Source organism: Momordica charantia, assembly GCF_013281855.1.
Source record: "Momordica charantia cultivar OHB3-1 chromosome 9 unlocalized genomic scaffold, Mcharantia_2.0 BLBB01000009.1, whole genome shotgun sequence".
Taxonomy (NCBI): Eukaryota; Viridiplantae; Streptophyta; class Magnoliopsida; order Cucurbitales; family Cucurbitaceae; genus Momordica; species Momordica charantia.
In genome coordinates, this window is record NW_028275167.1 from 27,555,442 (window position 1) to 27,571,763 (window position 16,322).

Genomic DNA, 16,322 nt, shown 5'->3' on the forward strand with positions numbered 1-16,322 from the left:
GTGAGCATAGTTGAAAGGCTGTCATACTGTTTGGAGGGTAAGGGCATAGATTCTAGACGATTTTTTGTGAGAAGTACTGAAATGTAAGTTGATGCTACCATCAAACATACTTCAAAACCATCTTGTCATTTATACCATTCGACACGATCACGAAATGAACCCCGATGTCCTTTTTTGGTATGTGCCCAGTATCCCTCCACATTTAGATCCTCCCACATGTTCAATATTTTTTTAGCGATTCCTTTAGATATCTTTATCATTGATACAACTTTCATTTTCCTTACATCTATTTTTATTATAGTTTTTTCTTATAACTCATGTAAACTCATTAAAAAAATAGGAAATCATGTATCCACATCTATATAGTAAATAAAAATTATTATATATTATAGATAAAATGATGATGTAGCATAGTTTTATAAGTGGAATGTTGTGGAAAGATATGAACCATTAATTTTAACCTCAGTATATTTTTACCAATTTAGTATTTATCTGCAAACTTTTAGCAAATATTTTATACAGAATCTCCTTAATACAAATTAAGTGATACATTAAAAATTAATTAATTAGTGAAATGTTAATCTAAAATCAAGTGAAATGTTATTCTAAAATTATACAGTGAAAAAAAAAACTCGATTAAAATTACCACTTTTAAGAAAAGTGAAAAAATAAACCTTTCTAGCATAAATAAAAGTTTAAAATGATATAGATACTCAAATGGTTAAATTATAAAAATAATAGTGATAAATAAAAGAACAAATAAACCTTTCAAAGTATATAAATAACCTAAATAAGAGTTGAAAATATATAGTAAAATGTACTTTCAGAATAAATCAAAACGAGAAAAAAAAGTTTTAAAATATAAATACTTAAATGGTTATAAAAATAATGAGAAAAATAAAAGAACTAACAATATCCGACCTGCCGGATTCGAACCAGCGACCTAAGGATTACTTAAAAATGACGTAATTAAATTATATATTATAATAATAAAAATAAAACTCAAGGAAAATAATATAAAAATCGTCGACAGCAGGATTCGAACCTGCGCAGGCAAAGCCCAACAGATTTCGAGTCTGTCTCCTTAACCACTCGGACATATCGACTTTATGTTCTGACATCGAACATTAAATTATATAAAGATTATTTAAAATATGAGAATATTTTAATGCAACTAAGAGTCATTGATTTAGGTGGTTTAATTATTGTCTATGAGGTAAAAAGTAAACTATTTGTTATAGTTATGATTTCCATCTAACCTATTAATAAGATTTGTGTTGTTTCGATTGATAGAGATAACAAGTAAAGTTTTAACTTTGTCCTATACAACTATATTATCGGAAAGAGTTCATATGATCTATTTGTTTGTTTTTTCTTTTCTCTTTACTTGTATTTCTCTTTGTAATATTTGAACTACTAATTATTGATGTCTAACACCCTACGATGTTTGAACTAGAAAAAAGAGAAACAATTAAAATATTGATTGAAGTTATGTGACAACAAATTATGGACACGGAAGATACAAATGCAATTTAAAAACTCCCTCAGTTAGACATTTGATAAAAGAGGGAAAACATGAGTTATTTATTTATTTTTTAATACAACATGTTGAGATTGCCAACTTGTGATCTGATTTAGAGATAGATGACTTAATTAGTCAAACTAAGTTAAGGTGGGATGAAAAACAAACTTGAATTATTTATATAATGAAATTTGCCTCGGTGATTAATGGGCTCCTTTTTTATATTGGGCCAGCCATTTGGATCTTCACAGAAAGCCCACAAAATTAGGTAATGGGCCGTGGCCCAAACCAAGAGAAGTTGTCTAAGATTCGGAACCAGCCATCTCTCAGACAAACAGTAGAAGACTGGGTTTCTGAGCTCTCTACGCATTTCCCTCTTAGTTCCCATTGATTTTGCTTTGCTCCGCGAATTCGAGAGAAAAAGTGAGAAAATATGAGCGGCACCGTCAAGAAAGTGGCCGATGTTGCCTTCAAAGCATCCAAGAACATCGATTGGGATGGCATGGCCAAGCTTTTGGTCTCCGATGAGGCCCGCAAGGAGTTCGCAACCCTTCGCCGAGCCTTCGATGAGGTTAACTCGACCCTCCAGACCAAGTTTAGCCAGGTCCGGAAAATTGGGAATCCTCAATTTTTAATTAATATGTTATTCATGGTTGCTAGATCTCTGCTTTCGTGAATCGATTATCGTTGATGTGCGTTTGATTTTGTCTCTGATGGATGTTTCGCGATTTTTCTGATTTGAATTGCGTATTTTGGAAATTAGTCGTGGTTATGTTTAATTTTGTATTCATCTCATGCAAATCCGGCATTAGTGTATTCTTAATCGGTATATTACTGACTGAGAATCGCAATATTTCGTTTTTTGTGGGTCGTAAAGTGGCAAGTGTTGATTTGATGGTGGGCTGTTTGAGGAAGATCGTTCAGAGTAGAACGGTATTTAGAAAACGAGAATGTTTCTCATTTTGAAGAATACATTTCCTACTTTTTTTTAATCCAAAAACTGTCACACGCACTAGGTGATAGGAACAAGATATATGATTCAATGTTGCAGGCTTGCACCAATCCTAATACTACCGGTTAACTTGGTTGAGCAATGTCTATTTTGTATGAAAATTGCAATTCATAACTATTTGTATCAAATATGAATTACTTGTTGCACACAGTTCAACGTGCAACTGGGAGTGCTAGAGCATAGATGTAGTAAGATATTAGAACTTCTATAAGGAGTTATATGTTCAAATCAATCCCATTATTTGTCAAGTAAGATTAAGAAGAAGAAAGAAAGTGCAACTGGAAGTCAAACTGATGGTTCATGAAGACGTTCCGTTAATCTCGTGCTTTTCTTTTCTGTTATCATTCACTAAGTTGTTCACATTAACGAGTGTTTTCAACGGCGAGGCTGTAGGTATAATATTTGAAGTTCCTTTTCACGAGGAAGGATTTTGTTAAAGAAAGTACTCCATTTGTGAGAAGTGTTGCCTTATTGACTGTGCTTGAAACTTTCAATGACATACATTATTATTTATCTCTACTGCAGGAACCAGAGCCCATTGACTGGGAATATTATAGAAAGGGAATTGGGTCCCGCTTGGTGGACATGTACAAAGAGGCTTATGACAGTATGCTCTCTGATTCACTTGTCATTTGAGAGTTAATACTTTGATATGTCTGCAAAATTTTGAGGCAATATTGTGATATGATATTTATCATTTTAGCACACGGTTACCTGTAATGCTTCTCTAATTTGATTTTTCGAAGACCACTTTTCATGGCTGATAAATCTTTGGGAACCATGATCATGCACGTACATTGTATAATTTTAGTTTCTTTTGGATTAGATGGCTGGATCACATTGGTAAATTTGTCACTAAAGGGGCTTTGATAACAATTTTATTTTTGGTTTTCTGTTTTTAAATATTAAGCTTAGAAAATATTACTTATATTCTTATTACACCTATGTGTTCCTTTGTTTTGTTATATAGTTTTTATAAATATTTTAAAAATTTAGGCTAAATTTTGAAAACCAAAAAAATAAGCTTTCAAAACAAGTTTTGTTTTTGAAATTTGGCTAAAGATGTGAAAAACTTACTAATGAAAAAAAATAAGCATAATTTTAAAAACAGAAAACAAAAAACAAGATAGTTATCAAATAGCCCCTAAATTTTTAAGTTGCCCTTTTAGCTGGGTGGATGTCGCATTCTCCTAAATATTTTAAAATTCAGGTTAAATTTTGAAAACCAAAAAATAAGCTTTTGAAACAAGCTTTGTTTTTGAGATTTGGCTAAAGATGTGAAAAACTTACCAACGAGAAAAAGCAAACATAATTTTTCAAAACAGAAAATAAAAAACGAAATGGTTATCAAACCGTCCCTAATTTTTTTTTAAATTGTCCTTCTAGCTTGGTGGATGTCACATTCTCCTATTACTGAAATCCAGTGACTGAAGTATTTACAACATTTCATTGTTATCAGGACACATTTGGCCGTTTATTGGGTATAACCTTTTAAGTCTTGTGGAACTGTTCTAATAGGCCCAAAACCTTGTCATCATAATTCATAATGTAATTTGCTTGATAAATAATAAGGTTGGCTATGAACTAGCTCCTCCTCTCCCACATAGATTGAGACCCAGACATTGTCAGCAAGAGTCTGCGACAGATTAACCATGTTTCCCAGTTGTCGTTAAAGTATATAGCAATGCCCTTGTCATTTCTTGCTTTTCTTATTCATTATGTTTTTTGTTGACCTGCTTCCTTTTGTAGGCATTGAGGTCCCCAAATTTGTAGACACAGTGACTCCGCAGTACAAACCTAAATTTGATGCGTTGGTATGCACCATTTTGATATTTTAGTAGTAGACGTCTGTGTTGCTTTCTGCTAGGTGCTTCATTTATTGTTGATGTGGCAGTTGGTAGAATTGAAGGAAGCTGAAGCGAAATCCCTAAAGGAATCGGAGCGGTTGGAGAAGGAGGTTGTTGAAGTTCAGGAAATGAAGGTAATAGAAAAGAAAAGGCTTATTTGATTTTCAATTTCGCAGAAATGAATTCTCACTGCCTGTAACTCTGACCAGAAAAAGATAAGCACCATGACTGCTGATGAGTACTTCGAGAAGCACCCTGAGCTGAGGAAGAAATTCGACGATGAAATCCGAAACGACTACTGGGGCTATTGACTGCAAATTATTGGTTGAAGCACCCAAAAGTTTCACAATTTAATTTCGTAAACCTTCCGGGACTTGTTTTGCTGCAGATGTTTGGTCAGTAATAAAACAAACCAGATAGTTCCTCTGCAATTTGGTTGCATTTGCTATCAAAATCATGGTGACGAAATTGATTAGAGAAACTGAGGTTTTCCTTGAAATGACTTTGCGAGAGTTCCAAATAACTCGAGGTACATTATCATGGAAAATGCATTTTTTTAATGAGGTTATTATTGATATTTCAGCAAACATTCTTATCATTCTGTGATTCATAGAGAGTGAATTCAGGGAATTTACCTGTTTGGTTGTCGCTGTCTGCATGATTAAGCAAAGTGAAACCAGGAAAAATTTCATCATAGAATTGATCCAAATAGACAAAGATAGTTTCGAGCCCCACCGACGGGGAAGGTGGGTCGTGACGGCACTCTGTAACAGAAACTTCTCCTCATTGTGAAAATAATCATCTTTATCATCTACTTTAGGTTACATTCATGAGAAATCAAGCAGAACTTCAACCTTACATGTACACAGTATTGATATCAAAGTAAAAGTTGAAAAGCTTGGAGGGTGGCATAAATGTACAAAAATGTGCACTTTGAACTTGTTCAAGGAAAATACATTAGACATGTATTTGAATCTAAATTGGCAGAGTAAGGGAAGCTCAAATGTTTCCAGAAAAATGACAAAGCTAAAAAGTTCGATTGAAAGAAACATAAAATGGCAGTGATGTCGACAGATGAAAAATCCAAGTGATTCCTTTTAACAGTATAGCCAGGAAAAATAAAACCCAGAGGGAGAGTGCGGGTTTTACGTGGACAAGATTTGCCTCAAAACCACGGCCTTTATGATCCAAAAAAGGGGTTGAGAGTTTTAAGCAGAACCAGCTGCGGCTGCTTTCTTTTGGGACAATTGGTCAGCTGCTGCAAGCTCGTCGTTTTTGTCCATTGCTTTCCTTGCGAGTTCATAGCCTGCAAAGTTCATGGCACCCAAGGGGGCAATCCAGAAGAACCTGGGCAGTGCTCCTTTGAATAGGCCGATGGGGCCCTCGTGGCGAAGAATCGAAATGAAAACAAATGACATTGAAACAGATCGACCCTGAGCTGTCATCATTCTTGTCTTCATCACGTCGAAGGGTGTAGTAACAACGGCAGCTAGCCCGCCCGACAATGCCCCTACCGCAATTGTTTCCCAGGGCTCGAGCTCGCGCGAAAGAAGCTTCTGGACAGCCTTTTGAACAAACAGAAAGTAATTGTCAATACACCATTTAGAGCAAACACACAGTCGCATCATTCCCTAAACGAATGGGTAAATTATAGAGGCATTATGTTTTCAAATTTAAATGTAGCTGTCAGCTTACATTATTTGGCCATTTTGTCAGTTCTTTAAACTTTTTTTTTCTTTTTCCTTTTTCATTTGATAGAAAGCATAAATTTTTCATAGCAAAATGAAATATACAGATGAAGGGACAAAGAGACACCCAAGTTTGGCCAACAGTACATGAAACTGCCCTCCGGAGATAGTGATTTGTTTTTTCATGGCCAAATAATACCCATAAATACTCTCTCCAAATACATGTCATCCAAATGAATTAAAAGGAAAACTACAGATGTTAAAATAGAAGATTGGATCTTTTCCAAAAAATAATAATAATAAATAAATAAAATAACATAGAAGATTGGATGCGAAAACAAAGCACAACTTATACAGATGTTAAAATAGAAGATTGAAACCTCAACCATGGTCCATATTTACTTTTTCCAGCTTCCCTTTGGTTGGTGGCCATTAATCATTTAGTAGATTTTCCTCCTTCAGTTAATTATGTCAGATTTTGTTAAGAGTTGTTGTAATAGCCAGTATTTTTTACCTTTAAGTTTAGTGGAATATTTTATCGCACTCCACCGCCAATAGTTCTTTTTTGGTACAGAGGGATAAACTACACAACGTCCATGTAATAATTCTTTCTTTTTTATCTCCTTCATTTTCTCTTGATGAAAGCTGGATTTAAAAAAAAAAAAAAAGATTATTCATTGTTCCCAGGGTCAATCCCAAGAACCATCTAACTAATAGTGACTTTTACTTTCCCCCCACATGTCATACAGAAAAACACAGTGGCCGAGGAAGGGTGGAGGCTTTTAAGGGCTAAGGAAAGGAAATCTACTTTTAATTTCTCCTTTCCCTTTTATTTTGATAGGTGTGATTGTTTTAAGGCATTTCTAAACTCAAGGTGAAAGCGTGATGTAATTGGAGGGGTTTGAAAATAAATAATAATCATATCAATTTACCGATGATACAATTCTCTTTTGTAGGGATGATTAAAGAATGATTACCTTTTCAAAGTGGTAGGGGTTTTTGAAACGGCCCTAGGTTTAAAAGTGAATTTGGAAAGTATGTTGCTTGTGAAATTAATATCAATATGGAAAGAGTGGTTTCTTCTACCTGCAAGTTTCGGCTGTTCCTCAAGTGTTTTACATATGTATGCGCTTGGAGGGTATACTGAAGAGAGGATGGAATTTTAGAAACCAATTGAAGATGAGCTGTGGAATTTGGAAAAATGGGAAAACTTCAACCTTTCTCAGGAGGACGTTTGACATTGACTAATGCTGTAATTTCTAACCTTCCAACTTTTTATGTTCATCTTTCCTATCCAAAGGGTAGTGTTAGGATTAAAACGGGAGTTGAGGGATTTTATTTAGGTGGGGTATAGAGAAGAATATTAAAATTTTAGTTAGTGGGGGAATTTTGATTCTACCTCTCGAAAAAGGTGGCCTAGGTGTTGATAACTTAAAAAAATGAATCAGCCTTGTTTGTCAGAGGTTTCCAGTGGAGAAGTGGTTACTTTTAAATGATATAATTGTCAGCATATATGGAAAGAAAATTCTGATTCATTGCTTATTTTTTTTATTTTTTTTGTTTTTTGGGATAAGAAACCCGATAAGAAAAATTCTGATTATTTCGTCACTAAAGGGAACTATATCAGCCCTTGGAAGACTGTTCCAAAACTTAGACCCCTCTTTGATGAACGATTCTTTTCTTTTCTTTTCCAAAATTCTAATTGTCAGCATACTTCCTATGCATTCTTTTCTAGAATATTTGTTTTGATACAAGAGAGAATTAACAAAATGAAGAAGAGTTTCAATAACTGTTACAACTAACTAATGGGGGTTTGTGTTAATTCTAGGGAAGATATAAGATGGTTGTGCTTACATGCAGTGTAATACTTTTAGTTGTAATTGATCTCCCACTAAATAAATGCGACAAGCAGCCTTGTGCAAAATATGGCTTTGGCAATTTTGCGCATAAGGTGCCTAAAAAAGGTTAAATTCTTTGTATAAACTACCTATGTGTCATGGAGGCTTAATGATGCAGACAAAGTTCAGAAAAGGTGACTTAATATGAGTCATCGGCCAAGTTGGTGTCCCATTTTCCCAGAAAGATGGATTCGGTGGTGGTGGAGATATATTTTCAAGCCATTTTTTTAAGAATCTCATATGGTTCGACCATGGATTTGAAAAATAATCAGTAAATAGACGACAACAAAGGATTGCTATATGAAAAACGTATTCGAAGATTTAATTTTGAGAAGAGGTTGATAGATGGGATACAAATACATACCTTTTTGGATTCAGCATAAAGTCCCATGCCGGCAACATAGAATGGAACTTCCCTACAAAGAGTGGCACCAGTCCCACGGAAGAATCCCTTTAGGCCATCTTGGTTCCAAGTCCCCAGAATTGCCTGACCTACATTGTCAAAGAGTCCTGCCTGCAACCTCTGCTTTAGAACCTCACACGGAATCCGAACCGCAGTCCCCAAAAATGTACTGCAGAACGATGCAAGGGATTGGACCTACAATAAATGCCAAGTCATAAAGTATAAGATCCCATGGTATCTCGTAATAGGTTGCAGTCTGCAGATCACATCCTAAATTGAATGAAAAAATTTGGAGGCCATGAGTCTGTGTACGTGTGTGTATCTCAGGCAGAAGAGCATGCATGGTAACTTTCATAACAATTGAATCATAGTTCTTAATATTTTCAAACATCTTTGAGGAGAAGCTTTGAGCTTATGCTGAAGTAGCTCTTATAACCATGCCATTTTCCAGAACCACCTCTCTGTTTACTTCATTTCTTTACCGTGCATAACAATACGTGAGGACCATTAAAATATGTAAGATTCCCCAAGGATTAGCATGTATAAGCAGGGTACCTCACTTTGCATTATATCATATAACTTGCACAGAATTCGCCAGTTCATCAAGCCAGATAAACTAACAAGATAGTGGATTTATTTAAATCAAAATATAGGAACCTAAATAACTGCATAGTTTTCCAACCGTCAGATAGGTAAATGTTAATAACTTGTATCAGCAAGAAAGACGTGAATATTGGAAATGAATTTCTCCACTGAGGCATCAAATGTTATGGACGCAAGTTGTGCATGGCAAACAGATACATGAAGATGCAAGTCATTCCCACCATTTTTAAAATTTGAACAACTTATAGTGAAGATCCAAGTAAAATATGTAAGCGAAGGGCATGAGAAAAATCAAAAGCAACCAACTATGGAAAAGATCAGGACTAGAGAAGTATCTGGAGAGGACAAGGAGGGAAACTATTATTCTTGAACTGGGACTCCTACCTATTAATTCACATTTGTTCAAAATGCCTCTGAAGACAGCTAAACGCATTGTGAAACTGAGGGAGTGAGGGATTTCCTTGGGGGGATATGGAGGAAAAAGGGTCTTACCTTATGATTTGATCTTCTGTTTCATTATCAAGATGCTATGGAGGTATGCCATGGGATGTATACATATGAGAAGCAATGTGACCCTTGAGGGAAAGTGATTGGGGAGATTCCTTGTGAACCTGAAATCTTTTAAAAAGAGAACCATCTGATTTGATTCGTTCTCATATAACCATGTGAGGGTGATCCTTTTGTCATATGTCAATATTTTTTGGTCTATTTGAGCTGGCGGTCAAAAGATGCAGTAGCCATCCCTGGTCTCCTACTATCATCCTTCTATCTTTAGTCCGGGTTTGAATCCTAAAATGAGATATTTGGCCTACTTTCATCTTTTTGGAAAAGTTATGGAGTAAAACTGAAGTTTGGAATTGGACTCAACTTAATGCGCCTATAGTTGGTTGGTTGTATCTCTCCCAAGTGTTTAGTTTTACTCTCTTCTTTCTGTAAACACTTTGTTGTCCACCTTTTGATTCGGAAAATTATTAATTATGTTCAATAAGACAAATGGTTCTTCTAAATAAGTAATAACCAAGCAGTGAAATCTAAAAATCACCTGTATGTCTGGGAGTGTTGGAGCTACATTTATCAAAACAAGTTTAGTTGCTTCAAATATTCCAGTTCGCAAACCATGACTACAATATTAAAAAGAAAGGATCAAGAGTTTGATATGGATATGGTACATAAAAAAACTCTATTCAATTTATGTTGCTTTTGTGAAAAGAAAATAACCTTGAAAATTGTCCTAGAATGGCAGGAATTGAACCCCGGTACAGACCTCGCACACCAACCTGTGGAAGCTTGGATATGATTTCAGGGAAAGTCAACGTTGATGCCTGTACGCGAGTCTGAAGGCCATGAAAAAAAAATGAAGTCAAAATGAGCATATTGTTGGGGACAGATCAAACCATCAACATGCAAGTCTGAACTCTAAAGAATTAAAAAAGTATTGTTTTCCTTAAAAAGTACACCATGATAAGACAAGTGTAAAAGTTTTAAGCAAGACTTGTTAAAATTAGTTCCAAGAATTTGCCTTAATTGTATCAATTGGGAACATTAAAGAAGTAGACAGTGCACAAGAAAGGCCTCCAGCCAATGCAGATCTTAGAACGCTGCCAGCAGGTATTTCCACCGGTGGTGGAACAGCAACAACAGTAGCAGCTTCAAACCAGATACTCCTGTATCCATCATTAAAAAAAGTAAAATATCTTGTTAAATGATAAATAAATCCTAAACTCATGCTCAATATAAATATTAGCAAGTTCAAAGCATTGGGTACCTGCAAATACTGTAATGTAACCAATTTTATGACCACCATAAGAGAAAAGTGAAAAATAGCTACACAAGATAAAACTGTATACCTTTGAGTCCAGGCATCCTATAAATGTGACAAAGCACAAAATCACGTATACAGTTATTGTAATTACTCTTCAATATTTTTCTTAACAATCGGAGTCCCTTTTTGTTTGTAAGTTTTCAGCTCTAGGCCTGTTTCGTATATTACCTTTTACCATTTGTACATTCATCTACTAAATGAAAGTTGGTCTTTCCATTAAATTTATTATTATTATTCTTTTAAACTCAAATTGGAGAAATAACATGTTAGACCTCCTATTTTAAATGTGTATGTTAGGAAGGGTAAGGAGGGGTAAATCCACTTTATCAGTTAGTTAAGTGGTTAGAAGAGAGAGAAAGGAGGATGGAGGATAAATAGGGGAAGTTAGTAGGAAGTTGGTATCTTTGGTGTTTTATGTAAGCAGTTGCACTTGGTGGAGAGGTTACCAGCCCTCTCGAACTGGCTGGAAGTTGTTTGTATTTCTGTATTTGTGTTTGTATTTTGAATTCCAAGAAGTAGTAAGGAGTATCCTTACATAACATCAACGGTAAGAATGCAATCAGTAGTTGCATGAAGGGTTCGTAAAAACAGAAGTTAATCATAAATTTTGAGTTTCCACACAGCATAAAGGCACTTGGAATATAATATCAAAAACCACAAAAGCAGCCAACACTTCAATATTTACTGTTTCCAAATACATAGATGTCGACTTACACAAGATGCTTCTTTCCAGCGGTCTAGTACATAAAATAGAAATCCCACGCCAGGTACCATTTTAACTGTGCACTCTATGAGGTTATCTCAAGAAAAAATATATTATCCTAGTAGACTATGTTGACTATTTTCAGTTATTAAGCTTCAATTACTCCACTAACACGGCAAAAAAGTCTGACCATGAGATGTACCTCAGCATTTTAAATAAGAAAATCCAACTTACCGAGGATCTTCCTGCAGTCTATCTGAAGGAAGAAGAAGCATAAAATTCCGGAAATGTCCATATGAGATGGATTCTTCGGTGTCTGCATTCAAAAACCGCATCATAGCAACGGCATTGTCTTCATTGGCAGGAAGTCCAGCATTTTTAAGTGACGCCAATATTTCACTTTTTTGCAAAGTCCCAGACTTGCTCAGACAGAGAGAAGTATACGCACGTAGAATGGTTGGTTCCTTCTGTTCCATGAAGGATAAAAATTGCTTCCAACCAAATGACTTCGAGAATATGTGACTTCTTGTGCGATTCATGAACTCCCGAGCATATCGTTTGGGCAATTTTCTCTTTCTAATTGCAATCTCAAGATCCTCCATAGTCACTTGGCCATCACCATCTCTATCCAGCTCCTCAAAGAACCTCCTTCCTGCATAAGTGCATTAAATTGGTAACATTTTTTCCTCAAATTAAGTACGAGGAAAATTAAGTGATGATAGGAGAATGGTAACAGCAATGCACCAGACATGGAAGAAAGAAGAAAACGAAACTGGAAGGGGAGAGGGAGAGGGAGAAGTCGAAATTTCCCCGACAATATCCAATTTCCACACAAAGGTACTGAGGATATCAAAAGACAGACTACATCAATTTTTTCAGTTATGACTATTGGAGCTCATCACTTGTCATCGCAGATGGTCTGTAATTGCCTTCCTTGATGTGACAAAACAGAACCTCAGTAAAATATTGTACACGAGCTTAATTTAATAGAAGAGAAACGTAAAAGTTGACAGGTTCTTGATCAATCATTTAGATCATGTATTTCCTTGATACAAGTCTATCTCCTCACTCTAGGATGAAAGTAAAATGAAAAATGTGATTGAGAAATGTAAGAGCTAGCAGGCTCAAAGCATATATATCATTCAATCAAAACATAATGATACGATGGCCAGAAAATTACTTCAAATAGCTTTAAACGTGAAAACACAATGTTTAACGCATAAGAATGAGCAAACTGATTGAACATACCTTCAGCCTCTGTGTATCTGAAGAAATCCTGGACTGAGATTAGCTTCTTCTTGTCTGGATAGTCTTTAGATGACCGCCCTATTTGTGGTAAAAGCTCGATAAGCTCCGTCAATGACACTGTAGATAATGTGGATCTCAAGCGTTCAACATTAGAAAGAGGAATGCTAAGAATACCACTCGCCACTTTCTGGGGTGAAATGCCACTAGTTTCTTCCCTATTCTGAGCAGAAACCCCATCATCCCCCTCGTTCACAGAAGAAGTGACTCCAACTATGCCTGATGGAGCACCTCCAACTCTTGCAAAACGCAAGTTCCCGAAAAACCCATTTACTTCTGCCTTTCGACCTTCCCAAATGTTTGCTACAACCTTGAAATGATCAACCTGAGGGGCCACTGGCGACTGTGGAGGAGGATCATAGCTCTTATCAAGATTTCCTGCCCCATCTTGATCGAACTTATGAAGATTCTGTGTCAACCGATCAAAAACAAAACCTATTAAGCATTCAAATGATACATGTTTTCCATCATCATGCGTCAAACTTCCCTGAAATGGTTTAGTATGTTGTCTCTCCATTTCCCTTTGTTTTGACTCACGTGAAATTTTTTGCTTCCTGCACAAACCTACTTTTTCTTCCTCATCCGTTTTCTGTAATCGCTTCTTAATTGTTTTAAAAGGACGGGGAAGTGCCTGAACGACATTGTTAACCAACAAAGACCACGAGAGTGCAAACTGCAAACAGTTTGCACAAGAGGCCTCCTCCTTAGCGAAATCTTCCTCTTTCAATGCGCTCTCAGAAACCTCCGAATTCCCCGGATTCCGTGCAAAGTTTCCGAAGAGAGCCTTTACTGGAACCTTAATCGATAACCCTTGCTTCCGCTTATCCCCAGCGCCACAGGAACCCCGCTTCTTCGCACCATAGATCTCAGCTTTGCTCTGCTTATCCTCATCCTTAGGTCGCAAAATCAATCTAATGAAATTCTCCTCATTCTTATGTCCCGGCAGACAATACTCAAGATCTTTCGCAACTTTCCGGAAGCCCAATTCGACAGGGGAAAGCGCTTCTTTAACAACTTGAATCGAGTTGAAAAACGATTCGATTGGGTCATTAGCAGACACCATTACTAACAACTCATAAACCACACAAACTTTCAACGAAATCGCCGGACTGCTACACAGAGACCAGTCATCCAAACACCACCAACACGCATAAGAAGCATTACCAAAAAGGGAAAAAAAGCACAAAATAGATGGAAATTCTCAATCAAGAAAGCAGAAAAAAGCATTACCAGGCGGTGTGTGGAAGCGAGAAAAGAGATTAGACAAAAGTAGGAGCGCGATTGCTGAATCCGGAACCGATAAAACCCAAACAAACGGAGTTGAAATCGATGCGTATCACACATTTCGGCAGGGGGGCTCAAGAACAATCCATTTGTGCAGAAAGAAACAGAGATGGAGAGAGTTCTAGCTCGCCAATGAAGCCGAGTTCGGAGAAACTCGAGAAGGAGGCGAGTGGAATTTGGGGAATGGCTTTGTTTTTTGCTTTGTTCGAAACCGAGAGAGACGAGTGGCAGACGAAGCAGAAGGAGGAGGAACCAGCAGTTGAAGACTGGAAGGCCAAAGCCTATCATTTTTTTTTTCAATTTTATTTATCAAAACTATTATATTATTTTTAATATAACACTGTTACATTATTTTTTTTTGTTAATAAATAAACATTTTATGTTGTAAATTGTAAATATTATTATTTCAGATTCTTGGACTTTATCCTATTTTAATTTTTATATTTTCTTCTAGCAAATAATAATTAGGTCCTGTAATAAAATAATAATAATAATAATAAAATAAATAATAATAATAATTATTATTAGGTCTTTAAAATTTGTATAGTAATAAAGCCGTACGAATTGCTATATAATCGACTTTTTGTATTCCTAGTTTTTCTTTTAATAAAATTTCTTTTTGTAAATTTTGAATTCTTACCAAATTTTTAAAATATAAAACTAAATCATTTATAAAAAAAAATATTTTTTATTTTCCATGAGTCGACTCTTTAGTCGGCTTGAACACAAAACTTCAAGGAATATCCTTGAGGCCACAAGCCACACAAGTTATTAAAAAGATCATAAGTTTAATATTGTACTAAAAAAAATTACTTTTTTTTCCTCACAAAAACAATAGTTTAATTAGTAAAAACAGTAACAAAGTTAATAAATTATTTGAAATTCATTTTAATAAAATATTTAGTAACAAAATATATATATATATATATATTTATTTTCTCTTTTTTTAATACAACGTGTAAAGATGAAGTGATTGAATTCACAACCTCTTAATTGAAAATATATTTAATATTTATATATATATATATATATATATATATATAAACATCTCTTCAATCAAAACATATGTTGCTTTGCTATTCTCACTTTCAACATTTATTTTATATATATAACTTCTTATTTATGGAAATGGTGAAGAATATTGATTTTATTTGATATTTTCGGAAATTCTTAAATTGGTAAAGAACCGAGAAGGGGGAAGGGGATAAAAGCTGACGTAAGGGCTTTGTAGGATTGGTCGGAAGAGACCTTTGAACTTTGGGCTCTCAGTCCGAATTTTCGCTCAAAATAATATTTTAATTTTTTAAATCGGAGGATTTCCAATACTTATCCAAATCTTCATTAATGCTTTTTTTAAATACTTTTATAATTTGCATTTGGTCCCTACATTTCTTCATTTTTAATATGTTCCCATAAAGTTCGGGAAATTGCAGCTTTGGCAAAATTTGAAGAAAACTTCGGATTATAAATAGTCGAGCGGTGTGCAAAGGAGGACAAATAAATAACAATTTTCATTTTCTTTGTCCATATATATATATTGATTGCGATTATTTAAAAAGGTTTTTAATTAAATTATTTGAGCTAATTATTGATTATGTGCGGTCGTAGAAACGTTTCGGAATATATGTGTGTGTGTTTATATCAAAAAGTAAAAAAAAAAGTGATTTATTCTTCACAAGAAAACAAATATATTATATACAGAGAGGTACAAATAGATTAATTTATAAACATAGCATAAAAATAAATAAAAAATGCTAAATTAACAAACTTAATCCCATCATTTTAAGTTTTTTATTTCGTTTCAATTTGTTCAGTGGCCACGGTTGAACTATGCTCAGTTGGGCCCTTCAATTTTAAGTTTATTATATATTACGAAGGAATTCGTAATAAATATTATGTTTTAGTGTAGTGGTGTATGTGTCTCGGCCATGCATTAATTTTTTTATTCAATTTATATTTTTTTGAACCAAACAAAAATTGGTTAGTTTTATATTATTTATTTGCTATGATATCTTTTAGCAAATTTTTTTTGTTTGTTATTTTTATATTACATAATACGGGAGTCTAAGTCATATTTGTTGAAAATAATAATTTTCATTAAATTTAAAAATATTAATTCAATTGAAATATAGAATAAAGCTAGGATAAATATTTTGTGTAATATTGATAAAATGTGCATTACGTGTCTTCATTTCAAATATATCAACGACTATATCGTTACATCAAACTCTTATT

General features: G+C 34.7%; 2 protein-coding genes and 1 non-coding gene across 4 annotated transcripts; 1 reads left to right on the plus strand and 2 right to left on the minus strand.

Moving 5' to 3' along the window:
* Positions 1 to 1,024: 1,024 nt before the first annotated feature.
* TRNAS-CGA (transfer RNA serine (anticodon CGA)) lies at positions 1,025 to 1,106 on the minus strand. The gene has a single exon. It is a non-coding gene; the product is annotated as a tRNA-Ser (tRNA).
* A 743-nt stretch (positions 1,107 to 1,849) lies between these two features.
* On the plus strand, positions 1,850 to 4,979 carry ATPQ (ATP synthase D chain). The gene is made up of 5 exons (XM_022283530.2): positions 1,850 to 2,126; positions 3,060 to 3,141; positions 4,284 to 4,348; positions 4,429 to 4,515; positions 4,591 to 4,979. Exons 1-5 carry the CDS (start codon positions 1,956 to 1,958, stop codon positions 4,690 to 4,692), a joined length of 507 nt encoding a protein of 168 aa, XP_022139222.1. The 5' UTR covers positions 1,850 to 1,955; the 3' UTR covers positions 4,693 to 4,979.
* A 285-nt stretch (positions 4,980 to 5,264) lies between these two features.
* On the minus strand, positions 5,265 to 14,372 carry SAMTL (mitochondrial substrate carrier family protein). Of its 2 annotated transcripts, none has more exons than XM_022283529.2 (8): positions 14,034 to 14,372; positions 12,747 to 13,912; positions 11,733 to 12,150; positions 10,493 to 10,637; positions 10,192 to 10,307; positions 10,016 to 10,094; positions 8,332 to 8,565; positions 5,265 to 5,946 (listed from the first exon to the last, which is right to left on the minus strand). In XM_022283529.2, the coding sequence occupies exons 2-8, from the start codon at positions 13,864 to 13,866 to the stop codon at positions 5,590 to 5,592; spliced, it is 2,469 nt and encodes an 822-aa protein (XP_022139221.1). In that variant the 5' UTR covers positions 13,867 to 13,912; positions 14,034 to 14,372; the 3' UTR covers positions 5,265 to 5,589. The 2 variants fall into 2 exon arrangements, with proteins under 2 accessions (XP_022139221.1, XP_022139220.1); XM_022283528.2 differs by having other exon boundaries at positions 12,747 to 13,915.
* Between the last annotated feature and the right edge of the window lie 1,950 nt (positions 14,373 to 16,322).

What these genes read in the sequence shown, in the direction of transcription:
- ATPQ (XM_022283530.2), top strand. Translation starts at nt 1,956, where the DNA reads ATGAGCGGCACCGTCAAGAAAGTGGCCGATGTTGCCTTCAAAGCATCC. An exon ending in GTACAAAGAGGCTTATGACA is followed by an intron (nt 3,142 to 4,283) that starts GTATGCTCTCTG and finishes TTCCTTTTGTAG; the next exon opens with GCATTGAGGTCCCCAAATTT. An exon ending in TTGAAGTTCAGGAAATGAAG is followed by an intron (nt 4,516 to 4,590) that starts GTAATAGAAAAG and finishes AACTCTGACCAG; the next exon opens with AAAAAGATAAGCACCATGAC.
- SAMTL (XM_022283529.2), bottom strand. Translation starts at nt 13,866, where the DNA reads ATGGTGTCTGCTAATGACCCAATCGAATCGTTTTTCAACTCGATTCAA. An exon ending in AGACTGCAGGAAGATCCTCG is followed by an intron (nt 10,638 to 11,732) that starts GTAAGTTGGATT and finishes TGATGGATACAG; the next exon opens with GAGTATCTGGTTTGAAGCTG. An exon ending in CAACACTCCCAGACATACAG is followed by an intron (nt 8,566 to 10,015) that starts GTGATTTTTAGA and finishes CATTTATTGTAG; the next exon opens with GTCCAATCCCTTGCATCGTT.